This window comes from Corella eumyota, chromosome 5 (genome assembly GCF_963082875.1).
Source record: "Corella eumyota chromosome 5, kaCorEumy4.1, whole genome shotgun sequence".
Lineage (NCBI taxonomy): Eukaryota > Metazoa > Chordata > Ascidiacea > Phlebobranchia > Corellidae > Corella > Corella eumyota.
In genome coordinates this window covers 5,096,163-5,111,486 of record NC_137494.1, presented here as the reverse complement: position 1 = coordinate 5,111,486, position 15,324 = coordinate 5,096,163, and the positions used below count along the sequence as shown (strand labels likewise).

The following is a 15,324-nucleotide window of genomic DNA, read 5'->3' as shown; positions in this document are numbered from 1 at the left end:
ACACCTAACCTTATCATATAAATTTTCTATAAATGTTAACCATGTAGTAACACATACACACCTGCCTACCTACAACGCATACCGAACTAATTTCTTAAAAACTTTCTTGCCGGCTTAAAATGAAAGCATGTTGTTGTTTAATTACGTCATTTTTGTGATTAGTGTTAAGCTAATACGGGTACGGCAAGAATTAGGCCGGTCGTAAGCCGCTGTAAACGAAAAGTAACAACAATCACCCTTCAACGACCAAAACGTAATTAGACCTAGCATTGTATAGTCAAATTTAGCGCCCTTTGTCGTTAAAGAGTTCGTTTAAGACCTAAGTTACTTATGGTAATGGTACTACATAAACATCACTTGTTTTAAGTAAGGTAGTGGATTTTATGTATAATACAAAGGCGTGGGCCTAGTTTTAATTGTAACAAATGTTTACATCTAATTCTAAGGCTTGTTTAATGTTAAACACATGTATACTGAAACTAGATTACGTTTACTTTAGTCGTATGTCATAGTTTTAAAATAGAAACACCTAACCACATTGGAAAAATGCTCTTTGTTATATATATATATATATATATATATACTGTTCTTGTTAAAAAGGCAGTATACATTGTTTTACAATTAATGGTATTGAGAAAAAAAATTATTAAAAACAATAAAATGTATTGTTTCTATTTAAAAAATTGTTATTAACTTACATTATTAGGTATTTATAAACCACTTTTGTTAAATTAACTTTTAATTTAACATTTTCTTTGTCGCTTTTAGTCTATAATAACATTTTCCAATTTTTATATGCTTACTAAAAATATTTAAAATTTTATATTTTTTGTAATATCCAACCGAATTCTTAAAAAATACGATTTTCTCGAAACTGCCAAATAAACATAACGCTAATTTTTCATATTTATTTTTCAAGTATAAACAGGTTAAAGCCCACTTAGGCAGTAAGGAGTTCATGGGAATAATAAATTGACCGCATCGCCTCATTATACAGAAAAAAAACGAAGTAGATGCAAAGCGCATTCACAATGTTCTTATTGTTTAAACGTGTATTGCTATGCACTAACTAATCTGAAAATCAAACTAACTGCCAAAAAAATTAAAAGCATGTGACGTCATCACAATCTACGTGACGTCATCAAAACAGACTCAATCACTCGATAAGTCGTTAGTAAGTAAATTAATTTTGGCCACAAAACATGTTTTGAATGCAGCGGTGAATCATTGACATAATGATAGACATTAAAAATATCCTCAAAAACAAATTTAAATTCAACAACAAACACATTTAGGTATGTTAAGATGTACAACCAAAACGGCTTAGCCAATTTAAGATTGTTCCATACAGTGATATAATAAAATTATTTGTTAAAAAATTTGTTGTAAAAATTTTAATTGGGGGGGGGGGGTTAGGAAAAAAAATTAAATCAGAAATTTTTATTGAAATAAATTCAAGCGTTGCCAATTTATAAAAAAAATCAAACACGGAATTGTGTATTTATATAGCGAAGTCTATTTAATAAGGGCGTATTAATTGACGCTAATTTAAAGTAATTAAACTTATTTTCAGGGAAAACGCAATTATTTCACAAGTAGTCCTTTGACCCAGTGGCGCCTTTAACCTAAATTTAAGCTCTTTGAAGTGAATATTAAATTACGAATGCTAGCGAGATTGTGTGCAAACACTAAAACAACTCCGTGTTATAATTTGTGTGTACCTAACACAGTACGTATCCTACAAGGTCACGTGAACCTACGTTCAATCACGTGTTCACATATCGGTCGTCAGCGAGAAAATGAACAAGAAGCTAAAGCGTGAAATTAGGTGCTTTCTATATACGCCTATATAAAACAACACGATAATATTTACTCAGCATTAGGACCTATCTACACAATACAAATATCAATATAGTTAATCATTGCAGCATTCGCCAATACTTTTCGCTTTGTTGTGACAAATCGCGGAAGTAAATCGCTCGAACTTCAAACTAATTGAGAATAAAGTGCTCAGAACCGGGGCCCTTTAAACCGTACTCAAGTGCTGCATGGAGGCTCGGAATATACATCTGAATATCGATCGCTTTCGACGCGGTATTAACGTGAGAATATACAAGTAATTAAACAAATTATCGATTTTGTGTGAACTATTTTGGGAAAGCGGTTTAGTAAACATCCGTTGTATCATTTATACTTTACGGTTCTCAAAAAACTGTTCAACATTTTTCTAGTTCTTTAAAATATATACACACTAACGCTATCTTTTTATTTACTGCGTAACTAATAATATATTGTTTTTTTATAATCCAGATAAATAGTATATAGTGTTCTCGTTACCTTTACGGTTCTACTATCTCTTTACTGTTAAGGACTTCATTAGATTTATGATTTTTAAAATAAATGAGTAACTAGAAATGTAGGGAATTACCAAAACAAAATTATTTTCTGGTTAACCACAAAAAGATAAAAATTTCAACATCTTTTAAAAATAGATATTGTTTTTAAACTCCTGTGTATATTAGCTGTACAAATACATCTTAAATAAGGAATCTAATAATAGTAATGTATATCTTATTATTATTATATACAATAGAGATATTAATTTTATAAATAAAATCTTACAAAAAATATTTAATTGTTTAAATCTCGTAAACTTATGATAACAAACACAGATAAAATCTTTACACACTTAAGACAAGAAAAAAACAATCGTAAATCAAATCTTAATGGCCAATTCATGTAAATACGGCAATATATAGCTTAAAAACAAATAAAAAACGGCAACTTAAAACGGTTTTCGCTTTATATCAAGCTAAAGTACAATACAACTCTTTAACAGCCAATGTAACGTTGTACATACCGCTAAACTTGTTAGAGAGTTAATACGGAGTAAGTTTGACCAGTTACGAAAAGCAATGTTTTTGTTAAGTACTAGTTGAATAGGTTAGTTAGGTTCGTAGCTAGGAAAACTTATTGTGAGTCAAAAAAATAAGCTGACCGTTAAACTTAATGGCCACCTATTTACCACCATTAACTTTTTAAAAATAATAAACAACTTTTGTAGTAATATCCTTGGTGTTTAAATTGAAAAAAGCGGCAGTGTTTTAAAACAAGATCACACAAGAGTTGTACGTCATTACATTAAAAAATCTTTTTTATATGAATATCTTTAAATAAATCTTTGTTAACTAGCCTACCCAAGCCTTACTACACTTTAAATATAATTTACTGAAAATATTCTGAATTTATATCAAATACAATATATGTGAACAACTACTTAAAGTTAGCCTACATAACTGTTTAAATACCCATTAACTTACATTACCTAGAACTTTAGTTATAACATTGAACAGTTAGATTTAATGTAAGCGCAAATGATTAACTACCCTGCCTTCAAATACGGGCAATTCTCGTAGACGATCCTTGATAAAATAAATCTGAAATTCCTTGATTTTATTGCGAAAAACCAAACATTCCGTGTGCTATAGAAACGCATAACTCTATCACTAACAACATTTTATATAAAAAAAAATTGACTTTCCTTCTATTTTGCTATTAAATTTGGTAATTTAATCGAAATAAAAGGATAAAATCTACCTAACTAGGCTTTGTAGCTTTCTAGTTTGTTAGAAAACAACACAGATTGTTGCTGTTAGCACCAAGCTTCAGTACGCGCTACTTTATTTTGGAATTCGCCATCAAACAATGTTTTAACTTAGCGTTTTGCCGTAAAATCAACAACACAGATGTTTTGTGTTTCGACTTATTATTAAACTTAAACTTGGTTACTCTACCTAAAGCACGTACTCACAAGGCAATAACTGCTGTTTATAAAATACACATAAAATTGTGTACCTTTGTCGCTTTGTCTTGCTGGTCGACTTTCAAAGTTTGGGTAGCCTACCTAACTTATAACAATCGACATTTTAAGTCAACAGCCTGTCGTTTGTATATCACCGTTGTCGACACCTAGTTATAATTGCCAGACAACACAAATATCAATTAAACACACATCGTTGGCCGGTATATAGGTTTGATGCTTATTGCCTAATCAAGGCTAACAAGGTAATAGATCGTAAATTTTAAGAGCATCCTTTTTACACTTCGAAACAAAAGTATTTTAATGAAAACTAAAGGTTTTACTATACCTTGAAATGTCATAAAACATAGCGTTACATTTTATTTGCACTTTTTCGCATATTTACAAAGCCTTATAGCTCTTTGATCATTTATTTAGCCCAAAACTTTAAACTGCATTAAAATTGGATTAAGCTTATTATCCAAGAATTTATTTATCACCTAAGGACAAAATTTCATTTTATTACAATAACATTTCAAATAGGTCAACATAATTTGATAATGATTATAGCTGTAATGGTAAAGCGTCTACAAATACAATATACCGCAGACTACATAATAAGATTATGTCCAAAACTGACAACTTTAATTAGGTTGATCTTATATAGGTATTTCATTGATAGACTCCAATACACAAAATCTAACAGATAAATTTAAATATAGATAAACTTTTGGCATTAATTAGCTACAGAAGTTAAAGATTAATATTCTATGTCAATGCACATATATATTTCTAGCATAATGTTGAAATTTTGGAACAGTTTATTATTCTGTTATAAATTAGTTTTAAAGAAGAGCACTTTTTTAAAGACATCAGAGCTATTAATTTTACTCTTAGGGACATGGTATTACAAGCAATAACACTTCAAAATTTTGGCAAAGATTATGCTATTAAAAACACCTACTCATATTTTTCACGTCAGATTAGCTAAGATCAGTAAATTAATAAAAACGCACACGAAGCATAATTATGATAAATTATTCTTCAACTTTACTACAAAAAAAGATAAATTACTTTTTCCAATTACTATAAAAAACGACCTTTTTTGTATATTATAATCTGCTGTATATATTGCATTACGTTATAACCTAGGGCCTATTTCTCATGAAATAAGGTGTTTAAATTATTTATCATTATCTTGGCCTTATTCACACGCTATACCGTTGCTCAAAAATACATCTAAATGTAATTTTACACTTGGTATTAGTTGTTTTAAGAAATAAACGTTAATTATTTAGAACGTATGCTTTTTAGTATAGGAGTAACAATAATATATTATGCATTTATTATATAACCTATTTTCATTTTACAATTAAAAAAATGTTTATACCATTTAAAATACTGCAATTAAGCAAAATATTAATGATAAATCATTTATAATGTTAAACTGTCTTTATAAAATACTAATCAAAAAAAATTATAATATTCAGCACAAAAATTCAGTTATTTTTAATACTGTCACAATTTTAAACGACATTTATTTTAAAAATTAATTTTGTCTATTTTTATAACTTAATAACCTACTACTTTTGCTTCGTTGTAAAATTTGGTCTTCCCGCAGCTGTAAAACTAAACTGACATTTCCAAATCATTTTGACATTTCCTCATTTCGTAATAAAATTTCAGATATTAAAAATAACATATTTTTGCCGAAATAAATTGAATTTAATAGTCTTACAATATATGAGACGTTCAATCATTAAAAAAGAAGTAGATTTTAATTAAGGAGAATCTACAAAACTTTGACTACAACATTTTCTATAGATTTAACTTATTATTAGAAGGGAATACATTATTAAAGTAAAAGAAAAATGGAAAATTGAAATTATGTTTGAATATTTAATTGTTATACAGCACAAGTTTTAATATAAATTCGAAAGAAAAGCGACGTTTTTAAATTATCAAAATCACTAATATAGCAACCAACACTCTAGTTTAAATTATTCTAAAGTTTACTCTGTGGCGCCATCAGTCGAACACCATTGTTTCCGCTTGATTATCGGCAGGTGACGCTGCGGGGCAATTCGCTGCGTTTTCTTTAACTTTAAAGAAAGAGTTAAACGCCGCGTGGGTGGGTACCATGAAATTTCCGACAGAGGGCGGTATGTCGCTACCCTCCTTCATCATTACGTCATATGGAGAGTTGGAACCAACGCCAGGTGGCGGTAGAGTGGTGAGTTCGACGCGGCGAGGCGCGTTTGCTCTTTCCTTCTCGATTTTTTGGCGTGAGCGTTCGATCAAATCTTCTGCTTTCACCTTAAAATAAATTTATTTCAAAAAAAGTTTGTTGAAACAATAAAATTAACATATTATAAAAGTAAAGTAATACCTTTGTTGTTGTGAATTTAGCAATTGAACTTAGGCTGTTTTGTACCATAACTTCTTTCTCTTTTTCTTGTTTAATTCTAAAAAAAAAATAAAATTATTTAAATAAAGTATTTTAGTTCACTATTTAAATGTAAAAATTTATTTAATTTTAAAAAGCATAAAAAAAGTGTTTACTTTATCGAACTGTTTTCAAGTATCGACTCTGCAGACAACTTGGAGGCAAACTTTGAAATATTCATTCCAGTATCCATGGTAACCAGAGGGGTCGGCGGGGTGACGATTTCACCCACCTCAGTTATTTTGAGGTAGGGTACATCTGTGATGTAACCCCACTGATAGGGGACGGGAAAATTTGCGGGGTCTAGGTTGTATTTCTCGAACACTGCATCTAATACAAACCTAAAAAAAAGTTTAAAATTTTTTTTTTTTAACTAAATAAAGCTTAAAAATAAAATTTTAACTTACCAACAGGAACGAGACAAGGTTTCTTTTCTTCCATGAGCCCCAACTTCTTTAATCTTCTTCAAGAGCTGAGATTTCGAGATATAAAATGGACCCCGCTCTTTATTTGCCGTCAAAGTCACCCCGGTTACGAGAGAGGGTGACTGTGTTGCTATGGGAACAGTTTGGGGGCTAATTGACATGGGTAAGGGTGAGTTTTTACAAGAGTTACTCATATTAGGGACAAGATTTGAAGTTATTTCAGAGATCTCTTGATCAAGTGTGGGGTTGTCTGTGTTAGCTGCTGATTCAATTCCAAAAAAAGGAAATTTATTTTAAAATCCTGATGTTTATAAATATAACAATATAAAAACTGGCAGCATGGTGTAGTGGCTACACCACATGAGGTCGTGGGTTCAAACCCCACTGCTTTCATGCTGTAGCGCCCTTGATTAAGGCGCTATAAACGGTATAAACTCCTGTTGAGCCAGCACTTAATCAGCAGCATAATTACTGGGCAATTATAATCTCTATAATAAACCAAACTGCCACAGGCAACTCGAGACTGGGTCAGAGTAACTGATGTTACTCTATGTTTAAGTCGCGCATTCGACTTTCCCACATCGAGAATAAAGATATATACAAAAAATAATTAAAATTAAAAAAAAAAAACTATTAAAATAAAACCACTGACCAGCTTGAAGTAGTTGGGATTGGGGGTTAAGATTAAGGGGACCTTTTCCTGAGGGAAGTTGGTTTGTGTTTTTTAGTTCCCAAAAAGTTTGAAATTCTTTTGCGATTTTCTGTGAACTGTTTGGATTACCATGAAGTAGTCGAAAAAAGTCAGGAATAGCTAAGAAAATAATAAGTTTGAATAGCAGAAGTAAGTTGTAGACATACTTACATTTTTAAACAATTTTTTCTGTATTCTAATAACTAATTATCTTTTAAATTGGATTTAGTTTTTCCAAAATTTCAAAAAAATTATTTAAAATATGAAAAAAATTTTACAAATTGTTTCCAAAAAAACAATTTTTTTCAAGGTTTATAATTACCTGTATCGGGAAATAAAAGTTTATTTTTGGGAGGTTTGTTTTCAGTTTTTGAGGTGTTTTCGCTTGATTTTAATTTTACTGGAGGTTTTTGTTCCTCAAAATCTATCGGAGTGTCAACAAAAAATTTCATCTAAAATAAAAAAATTGTTAACAAATATATTTAAAAAAGAAAAGATTTTAAAAACATTTTAAAACGTTGATAACTTATATTTATATGGCAGTGTAGTATAGTGTGTAGAACATGCTTTTACTACATAAGCTTGTTGGTAAATTTCTAACTGTTTTTTAAATATCGGGCAATTAAAGTGAATAATATCCAACACAACAAATGTGAACTTGTGACTTAGTCAAAGAAAAATAAGTAAATACATAACAAAAACAACCGTTATTTAAACCAGATATTACATTTGAGTGGGTCTTTACCTTGTATTTGTTGAGCATATTTGCATGTTGTTTACTAAGACCTTCTTGTAATGTTGGCCAAACACAACCAACCCAAACTGGGGTTAAAACTTTGATTTTTCGCTTGTAAGCATTCTCAAATTCTTGCTGCTTCATCTTAAGTTTTTGTTCGCTTATTTCAGTCTCCATTTCCTATTGAAAACAACGAAAAATAGTTGTTAGTAAAACTAGTTTAAAAAATTAAAGAACAGACATTTTGATTTCAAATTTACTTATTCTTGATGTGAGAAGGTCGACCTTACGATCTAAACACAAAGTAACATTCACGAGCTTAACAAAAAGTAACTTATGTTACCCTGACCCAGTATTATAGATTATTAATGTCCAATAATTAAGCTTCTGAATAGGTTTTGGCTTAGCAGAAGTTCATATAATTTATAGTGCTTTACTCAAGGGTGCTAAAGCATGATAGCAATGGGGATTGAACCTAGCACCTTATGTTTTGAAGCCAAGTGTTTTAACCACTACACCACTCATTTATTTAAATATTCGCTATAAATTAAAAGCTTATGCAAGCAAAATTTTCTTTTTAATTTTCTCAAATTTCTTACATCATTATCTTCTTCTTCTTCTATTCCCTCGTCATCTGAGAGGTAACCATGTGGAACAAAGAATCCGTCATCCTCATCTTCATCATCTTTTTCTCCTTCCTCTTCCTAAAAAAAAAAATATTTTAAAAGTGTATTTGATAAAAAAAAAACTTAGATTGTATAAACACACCAAAAAATTTAAAAAATTAAAAATTTCCATAAAACCACTTAATTGTTGATGGGCTTAATCCCTGGACCCCAACTTACCCCATCGCTATTGACGATATCTTCCCCATCAACTGGTTCTTCCCATTCCTCTTCTGACTCAACCTCATAATCAAATGTGGCCTAAAATTTAAATTTGTGAATTTAGTCACCAAAAAAAAAATATAAAAAGTTTTTCAGGAACAAAAATTGGCATTTCGACATTACACTAACTACATTTAAAAGTTGCTATTTTTTTAAACAGTAATCTGTAACAAAAACTTAATTTTCTGTCACCAGAATAATTAATTTTTGCTTCGAAACTTACAGTGTCTTTGTAGTAAGGTTGTCTTGGTTTTACTTTGCATCCGACTTTACTCCATGTTCCGTAATAAGGAGGTCTGTTATTCTCACAAAAATGAAGATATTTTGCTTTGCGAGGTTTTGAGTTTATACTCGTGGTTGAACATCTACTACCGTCGTCCATTAAAAACTCTAACCCATCTTCAAATAAACTAAAAAAAAACAAATAGTTTCATATTTAAAATATTAAAATTTGAATTTTGTATTTAAATTTTCAACTTATAAAATGGAACATACGTTAACAGAATAAAAATATTTAATATTCTATTATGTAATAGAAATTTTTAAAACCTTAGATTTCTTTTTTTCTCTTTAGGAATAGTGGAAACTGATTTTCTTCGATTTGATTTTTTCTTTAAATTTTCCTTTTTTACCACGACCACCTAAACACAAAATATTAAATCAAAAATTTTTTTTAAATAATTGTATGTTCCAATATCTTCTTACAATATACCAAAAAAAATTAAAAATTTAAGTTTTTAAAAAAATTAAAAATTCAAATTTAAGTAGCCAGCTGAGACTTAATTGAGTCTGAGTACTAGGCTTGAGCCAAGTCAAGTCTGAGCAGCTAGTCTAAGTATCAAGAATTTTTAGGCCCCATAATACTCAGAATTGTTAGATACAACTAACTTGTTTTTGCCCCATTTTAAGTAAAACTATTTTTTTACTTGGTTGTTAAGTTTTTGGTCCAAATAACTAAGATCTTCGTCAGTTAATTTTCTTCTCCTAGTGGGAGCTAGAAACATGTTTTCTTTTAACTGGAACGGAATAAAATTTCCAACTCTATTTGAAGCAACCTAAAAATAAAAAAATTTTATATTCTGATTAAATTTTTTTTTTTTTTTTTAAATACAATATAAAATAAAGTTTAATATTTAAATTACCTTTTTAACTGGTAAACTTCGACCAGGTGACGTAAAGAAATTTTTAAATGTCGAAGCTTGTTTGTCTTTTAACTTTTTCTAAAATAATATAAAAATAAATAAAATTTTGGTTGACCATCGCTTTTTTGTTTGAAGAAAATAAAATTGTTACTTTTTCTTCTTCAAGTTTTAATTTTTCTTGTTGAAATCTCAGTTTTTCATCTTCTTTTGCTTTTCTCTCTTGTTCCTTTTTTTCTCTCTCCTTTCTTCGTTCTTCTTCTTTTTGCTCTCTCTCAATACGCTTGGCTCTAAAAATGTAATAAAAGCATGAATTTAATTTGTAAGTTAATAAAACTAAAAAATTTTTTAAAATTAATATAAAATTTACTCTAGTTCAGCTTTCTTCTTTTCCAGTTCCTCCATTTTCTTCTTCAATTTTTCCTCTTTTATTTTCTCTAGCTCTTCTCTTTTTTGTTTCTTTTCTTCCTCTTTCTGTAACCTTTCCTCTTCCTAAATAATACATAAAACCGATTGTTTAAAAAATAAATCTAAAAAATTTATATCAACATTTAAAAATAATAAAATTAAATATGCTATGACATTTTTTAAAGGTAACATATTAATACTAAATAATGAATCAAAAATATTTCACTTACCCTTTTTCTTTTAAGCTCTAGTCTTTCTTGCTCTTTTTGTTGTTTTTCCTCATCTTTTTGTTTTCTTTTTTCCTCCCTCTCTTTCTCCTTAAACAAAATATCAAAATTAATATTTGTGTTTAAAACTTTATTTTGTTGTTTTCTCCTAAACTTACCCTCAGTTCCTTCTTTTTAATTGCCTCAGGATCAAGTTTTCTAGCACTTTTTGGTTTCTAAAAGTATAAAAATAAAAGAATACATTATTGTTCATAACATTTAATTCAAGAAAGCTAAATTACAAAAGAACTTTCATTAGAATACTGTCACCACTTTAGAATGTATTAAACAAAATTATTCATTTACTGGGATATAAGTGAGTCCGAAAATTAGAAAAAAATTGAACAGTAATCTGAAATTCAAAAGCTTGCCCTATAGATACCAACTTAATTTAATTTTAACTCACCGTAGAATTGGGTGACAAATTTTTCGTTCCATTAGGGGAGATATTTTTATTACCAGGTGCAGTTTCCTTTGCAGGTGTGGTCAATGAGTTTTCATCCTTAGTTCGGACTTGCTCATCAGTAACTACAACTGTAGATTTTATTTTTTCAACTGAAATAATCTCTACATCATTTTTATCATCATTATCGACTTCCATTTTTATAACATCAGTAGAATCATTGCATAGTTCATTGTTTTCATTCGACTCTAGGTTCTCAGATTTTTTAGCTGAGGCAACAGATAATAAATCTATAATTGAACGACGAGGCTTTTTTGGTTTTTGTTCAATTTCGTCAGAAACCAATTCAGAAACTTTTTCTGCTTCCTCGTCTTTCGACACATTTTTATCTTTTGTATCAGACTTTAAATCTTTTAGGTTTTCAGGTGATTTCCGATGGGGTGAGCGCCTTCTCTTTTTATCGCGAGCAAGATCCACACCACGTTGTACCAGTGCCTCACTGTCGTTAACAGCCAGATAAATAACATGATCGATCGTTTCTTCAATGCTTTTCACTGAAGTGGCAGAATGATTTGAATCATTAAGAGAAGGATCCTATAACATTAAATTAATTTTTAATAAAAATAAAACTAAATAACAGATACAACAGTAATGATATTATAACATTGAATTTAAGTTTATTATATTAATACAGCTATTTTTCTACTGCAATAATGATCAATTGTTAATATATGTCTAATTGTTTTTATAATTAAATTACATTGTTTAAATCTTCTTCCATCGCAGTTAAGTTTTCTTCAGTTAAGTCAATAACAGGAACTTCCTCCACAACATTTTCCTCCGTTGGTAGCTTTAATATTTTACAAAAATTTAAGTTATATAAAGTTAAAAAAAAAAAATTAATTTTTTAATTAAATAAATCAACTAAAACACTGAGAATGTAAAATAACGATATTAGTTATGTATATATTTATTTAAAAGCAATATAGTTTTTTATATAAAAATTACTACACAAATTATAACTTTAAAAAACAATTTTTAATAAAAATCATACGACATACCTCTATTTCTGATTTAGTTTGGTTAGTTGAAGTAGTTATTTCTGGACATTGTATTGTTTGATGGACATCAACTTTTACTTCTATTTCATTTGATCTAAAGCAATTTAAATGTAAAAGTTATTTATTTATTTAAATACCAAAAAAAAATGTAACTCGGTCTTTTGGATCTTACTTTTTGCTGTGCAAAACCTTTATACAATTCTCCAAATTGATTTTTCCTTTGTGAAAATTTTCTTTATCCAAATCTTCACTTTTTGGTGATTTTGGAAGCTTACCAAATGAAATACGAGCTAAAGAAAACAAATAAAAAAATTATGTTTATACTATAAAAAAAATTATAATACAGATTTAAAAAGTTCAGTTTTGTAGAAAAATGCAAAAATATATTTTGACTCAAAAAAAAAATATATATATTAAGCAGTCAAATTACAGTTTGTGTCATTACATTAGCTAATCAATATTTGTAAGTAACTAAAAATAAATAAAATATTTGTCATTAACTAACCTTGTTTTAGCTTTTTTGTTGGCAATGATGCAACGTCAGCCATCTTAGCAAAGCAAGCAAAATAAATTTAATTAAAATAATGTAACGTTCAAAACGTTTTTTGTTTTTCGATTTTTAATAAACTAAGTGCTCTGGCAGTTGACAATTAAGGTTTCATTGAAATTTTAAATAATAATAATAAAAAAATACTAATTTAGACAGAAAATAGAGTAACTCAGCTGCAAAAGTGAATAGAACGTGCTTAAATTGTAATATTTCATAAACATTTGTATAAAATTGTTTGACTTTTTTAATACCTAAATCGAGTTTGGCGCGAAAGCTTGTCGGACCCAGAGTTGCCATTAAAATGTTTATAAATTTTAAAAAAAGAACCAAAAATATTTAAAACTAGTTCTGCAAAATATAAAAACACAAACCATTTTAAAGCCAATAAAATAAAATGTCAGAAATAAGTTTATCAATGCTTAAGGTAATTTTGTCAAGGAAATAACGTACACAAATTTATTTCGTAATTTACACGCGAAACTGAGTTACAGAGTTTAAACAAAAGATCATAATAAGATACGTAAAAGTGTACTGTTTACGTCAAATTAAAAGGCCTTAAATACACGAGATACAGACAAGAAAGCTTACAGATAAACAACATTAGTGAGAGGTAAATACCTAGTCACTATGCCAGGTTTACTTGCAAGTGCTACTTCTTCAACAACAACAACAGAATCAACAACAAGAAGTGTAGTTCAGTATGAAAACGTGGACTTGACTGAAAATTCGACCACCGCTGTTTTAAATTTTGGATCAACAAATTGTAGTGCTGGATTCACTCACGAAGATTCACCATCTGTATGTATACCTTCAGCTATAGGCTGGAACGTCAACGAATTCGATAACTTGATTAGACGTTATGACTACGTAGACGAATATGTCGGAAACGAGGCTTACACTTCGCCTGGTTCTAGCATAATCAATCGCCCGATCAGACGCGGTATTATTCGAAACAACGAAGCCGTTTGCTCGATTTTAGACTATGTTCTTGAGGAGAAGTTAGAAATTGATGCGTTTGGTGCCCCACTATTGTTGACTGGTTCTGTCATAAATACAAGACATGGTCGAGAAACTTTGATGGAACATTTATTTGAATCTATAGATATTGGAAGTTTATGCATGATGCTAGAACCGATTCTTAGTTTGTACGCAGCTGGCAGAACCACAGGTAAACATATATAAAAATTTAGGCCTGTTCATATTAGGTGGATTTGAGATACAATCGTACAAAAACCATAGAAAATTTGGCATGTAAAAAAATAAATAAATATACATTTAAATTTTATTAAAGGGATTTTGTTTTTAAAGGCTTAGCCGTCAAATGCGGCGGGGAAGTGACGAGCGCTGTACCTATCTTTGAAGGTGACGTCATACGCCACGTGGCACAGCGTAGCGAGATTGGTGGAAATGATGTCATCAACTATCTACGCAGACTTATGCAATTTGAAAGAGGTTACGGCTGGACCAGGCCAGGTATTTTATTAATATAAAATATACAAGATATTTTTATAATACAGCAGGCCTTTAATACTTATAACAAATATTTATATGTAGGTGAGTACAAGATGATGAGCGATATGGTTCAAGCTTGTGCTTATGTTGAAAGATTTCGAAACAACCAAGAGAACGAAAATGCAGAGGAAATGGTTTTCAGATTACCTGATGGAACCGTAAGTAAAAATATTAAACAATTGGTCTAGCCTACATGTAAATATACTTGAACAACTTTAGATTTCAAAGCCCAGGTTTTATATTTAAATTTTTTTTAGGGTGTACGACTTCAAAATGAAAGATATCTTTGCGGAGAAGTTTTATTTAACCCTGTAGCACATGGACATTACTGTGACAGCATACAAGATGTAACATGTGCTGCTATAAGAGAAACAAATGTTCATGTTAGAAGGGAACTGTTGAACAATATTGTATTAACAGGAAAAACAACTTTGATGAGAGGTATATAACACGGACATCTCATTTTTTTGGTATTTTGTGGTCCTTATAATAACTTTATTCGGCCTAGTCTAGAGTTGCCCTTGCCATTTTTATTAATATAAATCTGGCTTAAGGCCTATGGCCAACTTAAATCTTAAACTTTTGATCAATTTCGGGGCCTAATATGGAATCAAGCCACTAACTTTAACATGGTGATGACCAGTGCCTGGCAGAAATTAAATTATTTATTTCACCTTTAAGGATTTTCGACCCGTTTTGTCGAAGAAGTGTCCAATATATTACCCGACAATGGTTACCGGCGGGTACAAGCTTTAGAAGATGGTACTCGGATAGCGTGGCTAGGTGGAGCTATTTATTCAAGTGTAACCAGAAGTCGAGACTGGATTACAAAGGAGGAGTACGAAGAAGAAGGATTTGAATCACCATCCCGAAGAACAAGTCAATTTACCTATGTTTGATCAAAGCTTAATTTACTAAATCAAACAGCACAAGTTGCGCGTTTTGTGTTAGCAAAACTTAAACCATACATTTAAATCCTACTGATGGCACAAAGTTGCATT

The 15,324-nt window shown here is 29.8% G+C and overlaps 1 protein-coding gene and 1 pseudogene across 2 annotated transcripts; one reads left to right on the top strand and one right to left on the bottom strand.

Moving 5' to 3' along the window:
- Positions 1–5,678: 5,678 nt before the first annotated feature.
- LOC145752885 (uncharacterized) lies at positions 5,679–12,809 on the bottom strand (annotated as a pseudogene). Its single transcript, XR_014283791.1, has 21 exons — positions 12,767–12,809; positions 12,262–12,551; positions 11,961–12,050; positions 11,204–11,794; positions 10,917–10,973; positions 10,762–10,848; positions 10,494–10,615; positions 10,278–10,413; positions 10,136–10,204; positions 9,849–10,039; positions 9,534–9,578; positions 9,208–9,394; positions 8,943–9,023; positions 8,697–8,801; positions 8,107–8,268; positions 7,684–7,813; positions 7,323–7,481; positions 6,653–6,932; positions 6,362–6,586; positions 6,189–6,264; positions 5,679–6,115 (listed from the first exon to the last, which is right to left on the bottom strand). The product of XR_014283791.1 is annotated as an uncharacterized LOC145752885 (transcript).
- A 629-nt stretch (positions 12,810–13,438) lies between these two features.
- LOC145753325 (actin-2-like) lies at positions 13,439–15,222 on the top strand. The gene is made up of 5 exons (XM_082569735.1): positions 13,439–13,979; positions 14,120–14,284; positions 14,366–14,481; positions 14,581–14,764; positions 15,005–15,222. The coding sequence occupies exons 1-5, from the start codon at positions 13,439–13,441 to the stop codon at positions 15,220–15,222; spliced, it is 1,224 nt and encodes a 407-aa protein (XP_082425861.1).
- The last annotated feature ends 102 nt before the right edge of the window (positions 15,223–15,324 follow it).

Coding starts and splice junctions, on each gene's coding strand:
- LOC145753325 (XM_082569735.1), top strand. CDS start 13,439: ATGCCAGGTTTACTTGCAAGTGCTACTTCTTCAACAACAACAACAGAA. Junction 13,980..14,119: donor CGCAGCTGGCAGAACCACAG/GTAAACATATAT, acceptor TTGTTTTTAAAG/GCTTAGCCGTCAAATGCGGC. Junction 14,285..14,365: donor TTACGGCTGGACCAGGCCAG/GTATTTTATTAA, acceptor ATTTATATGTAG/GTGAGTACAAGATGATGAGC.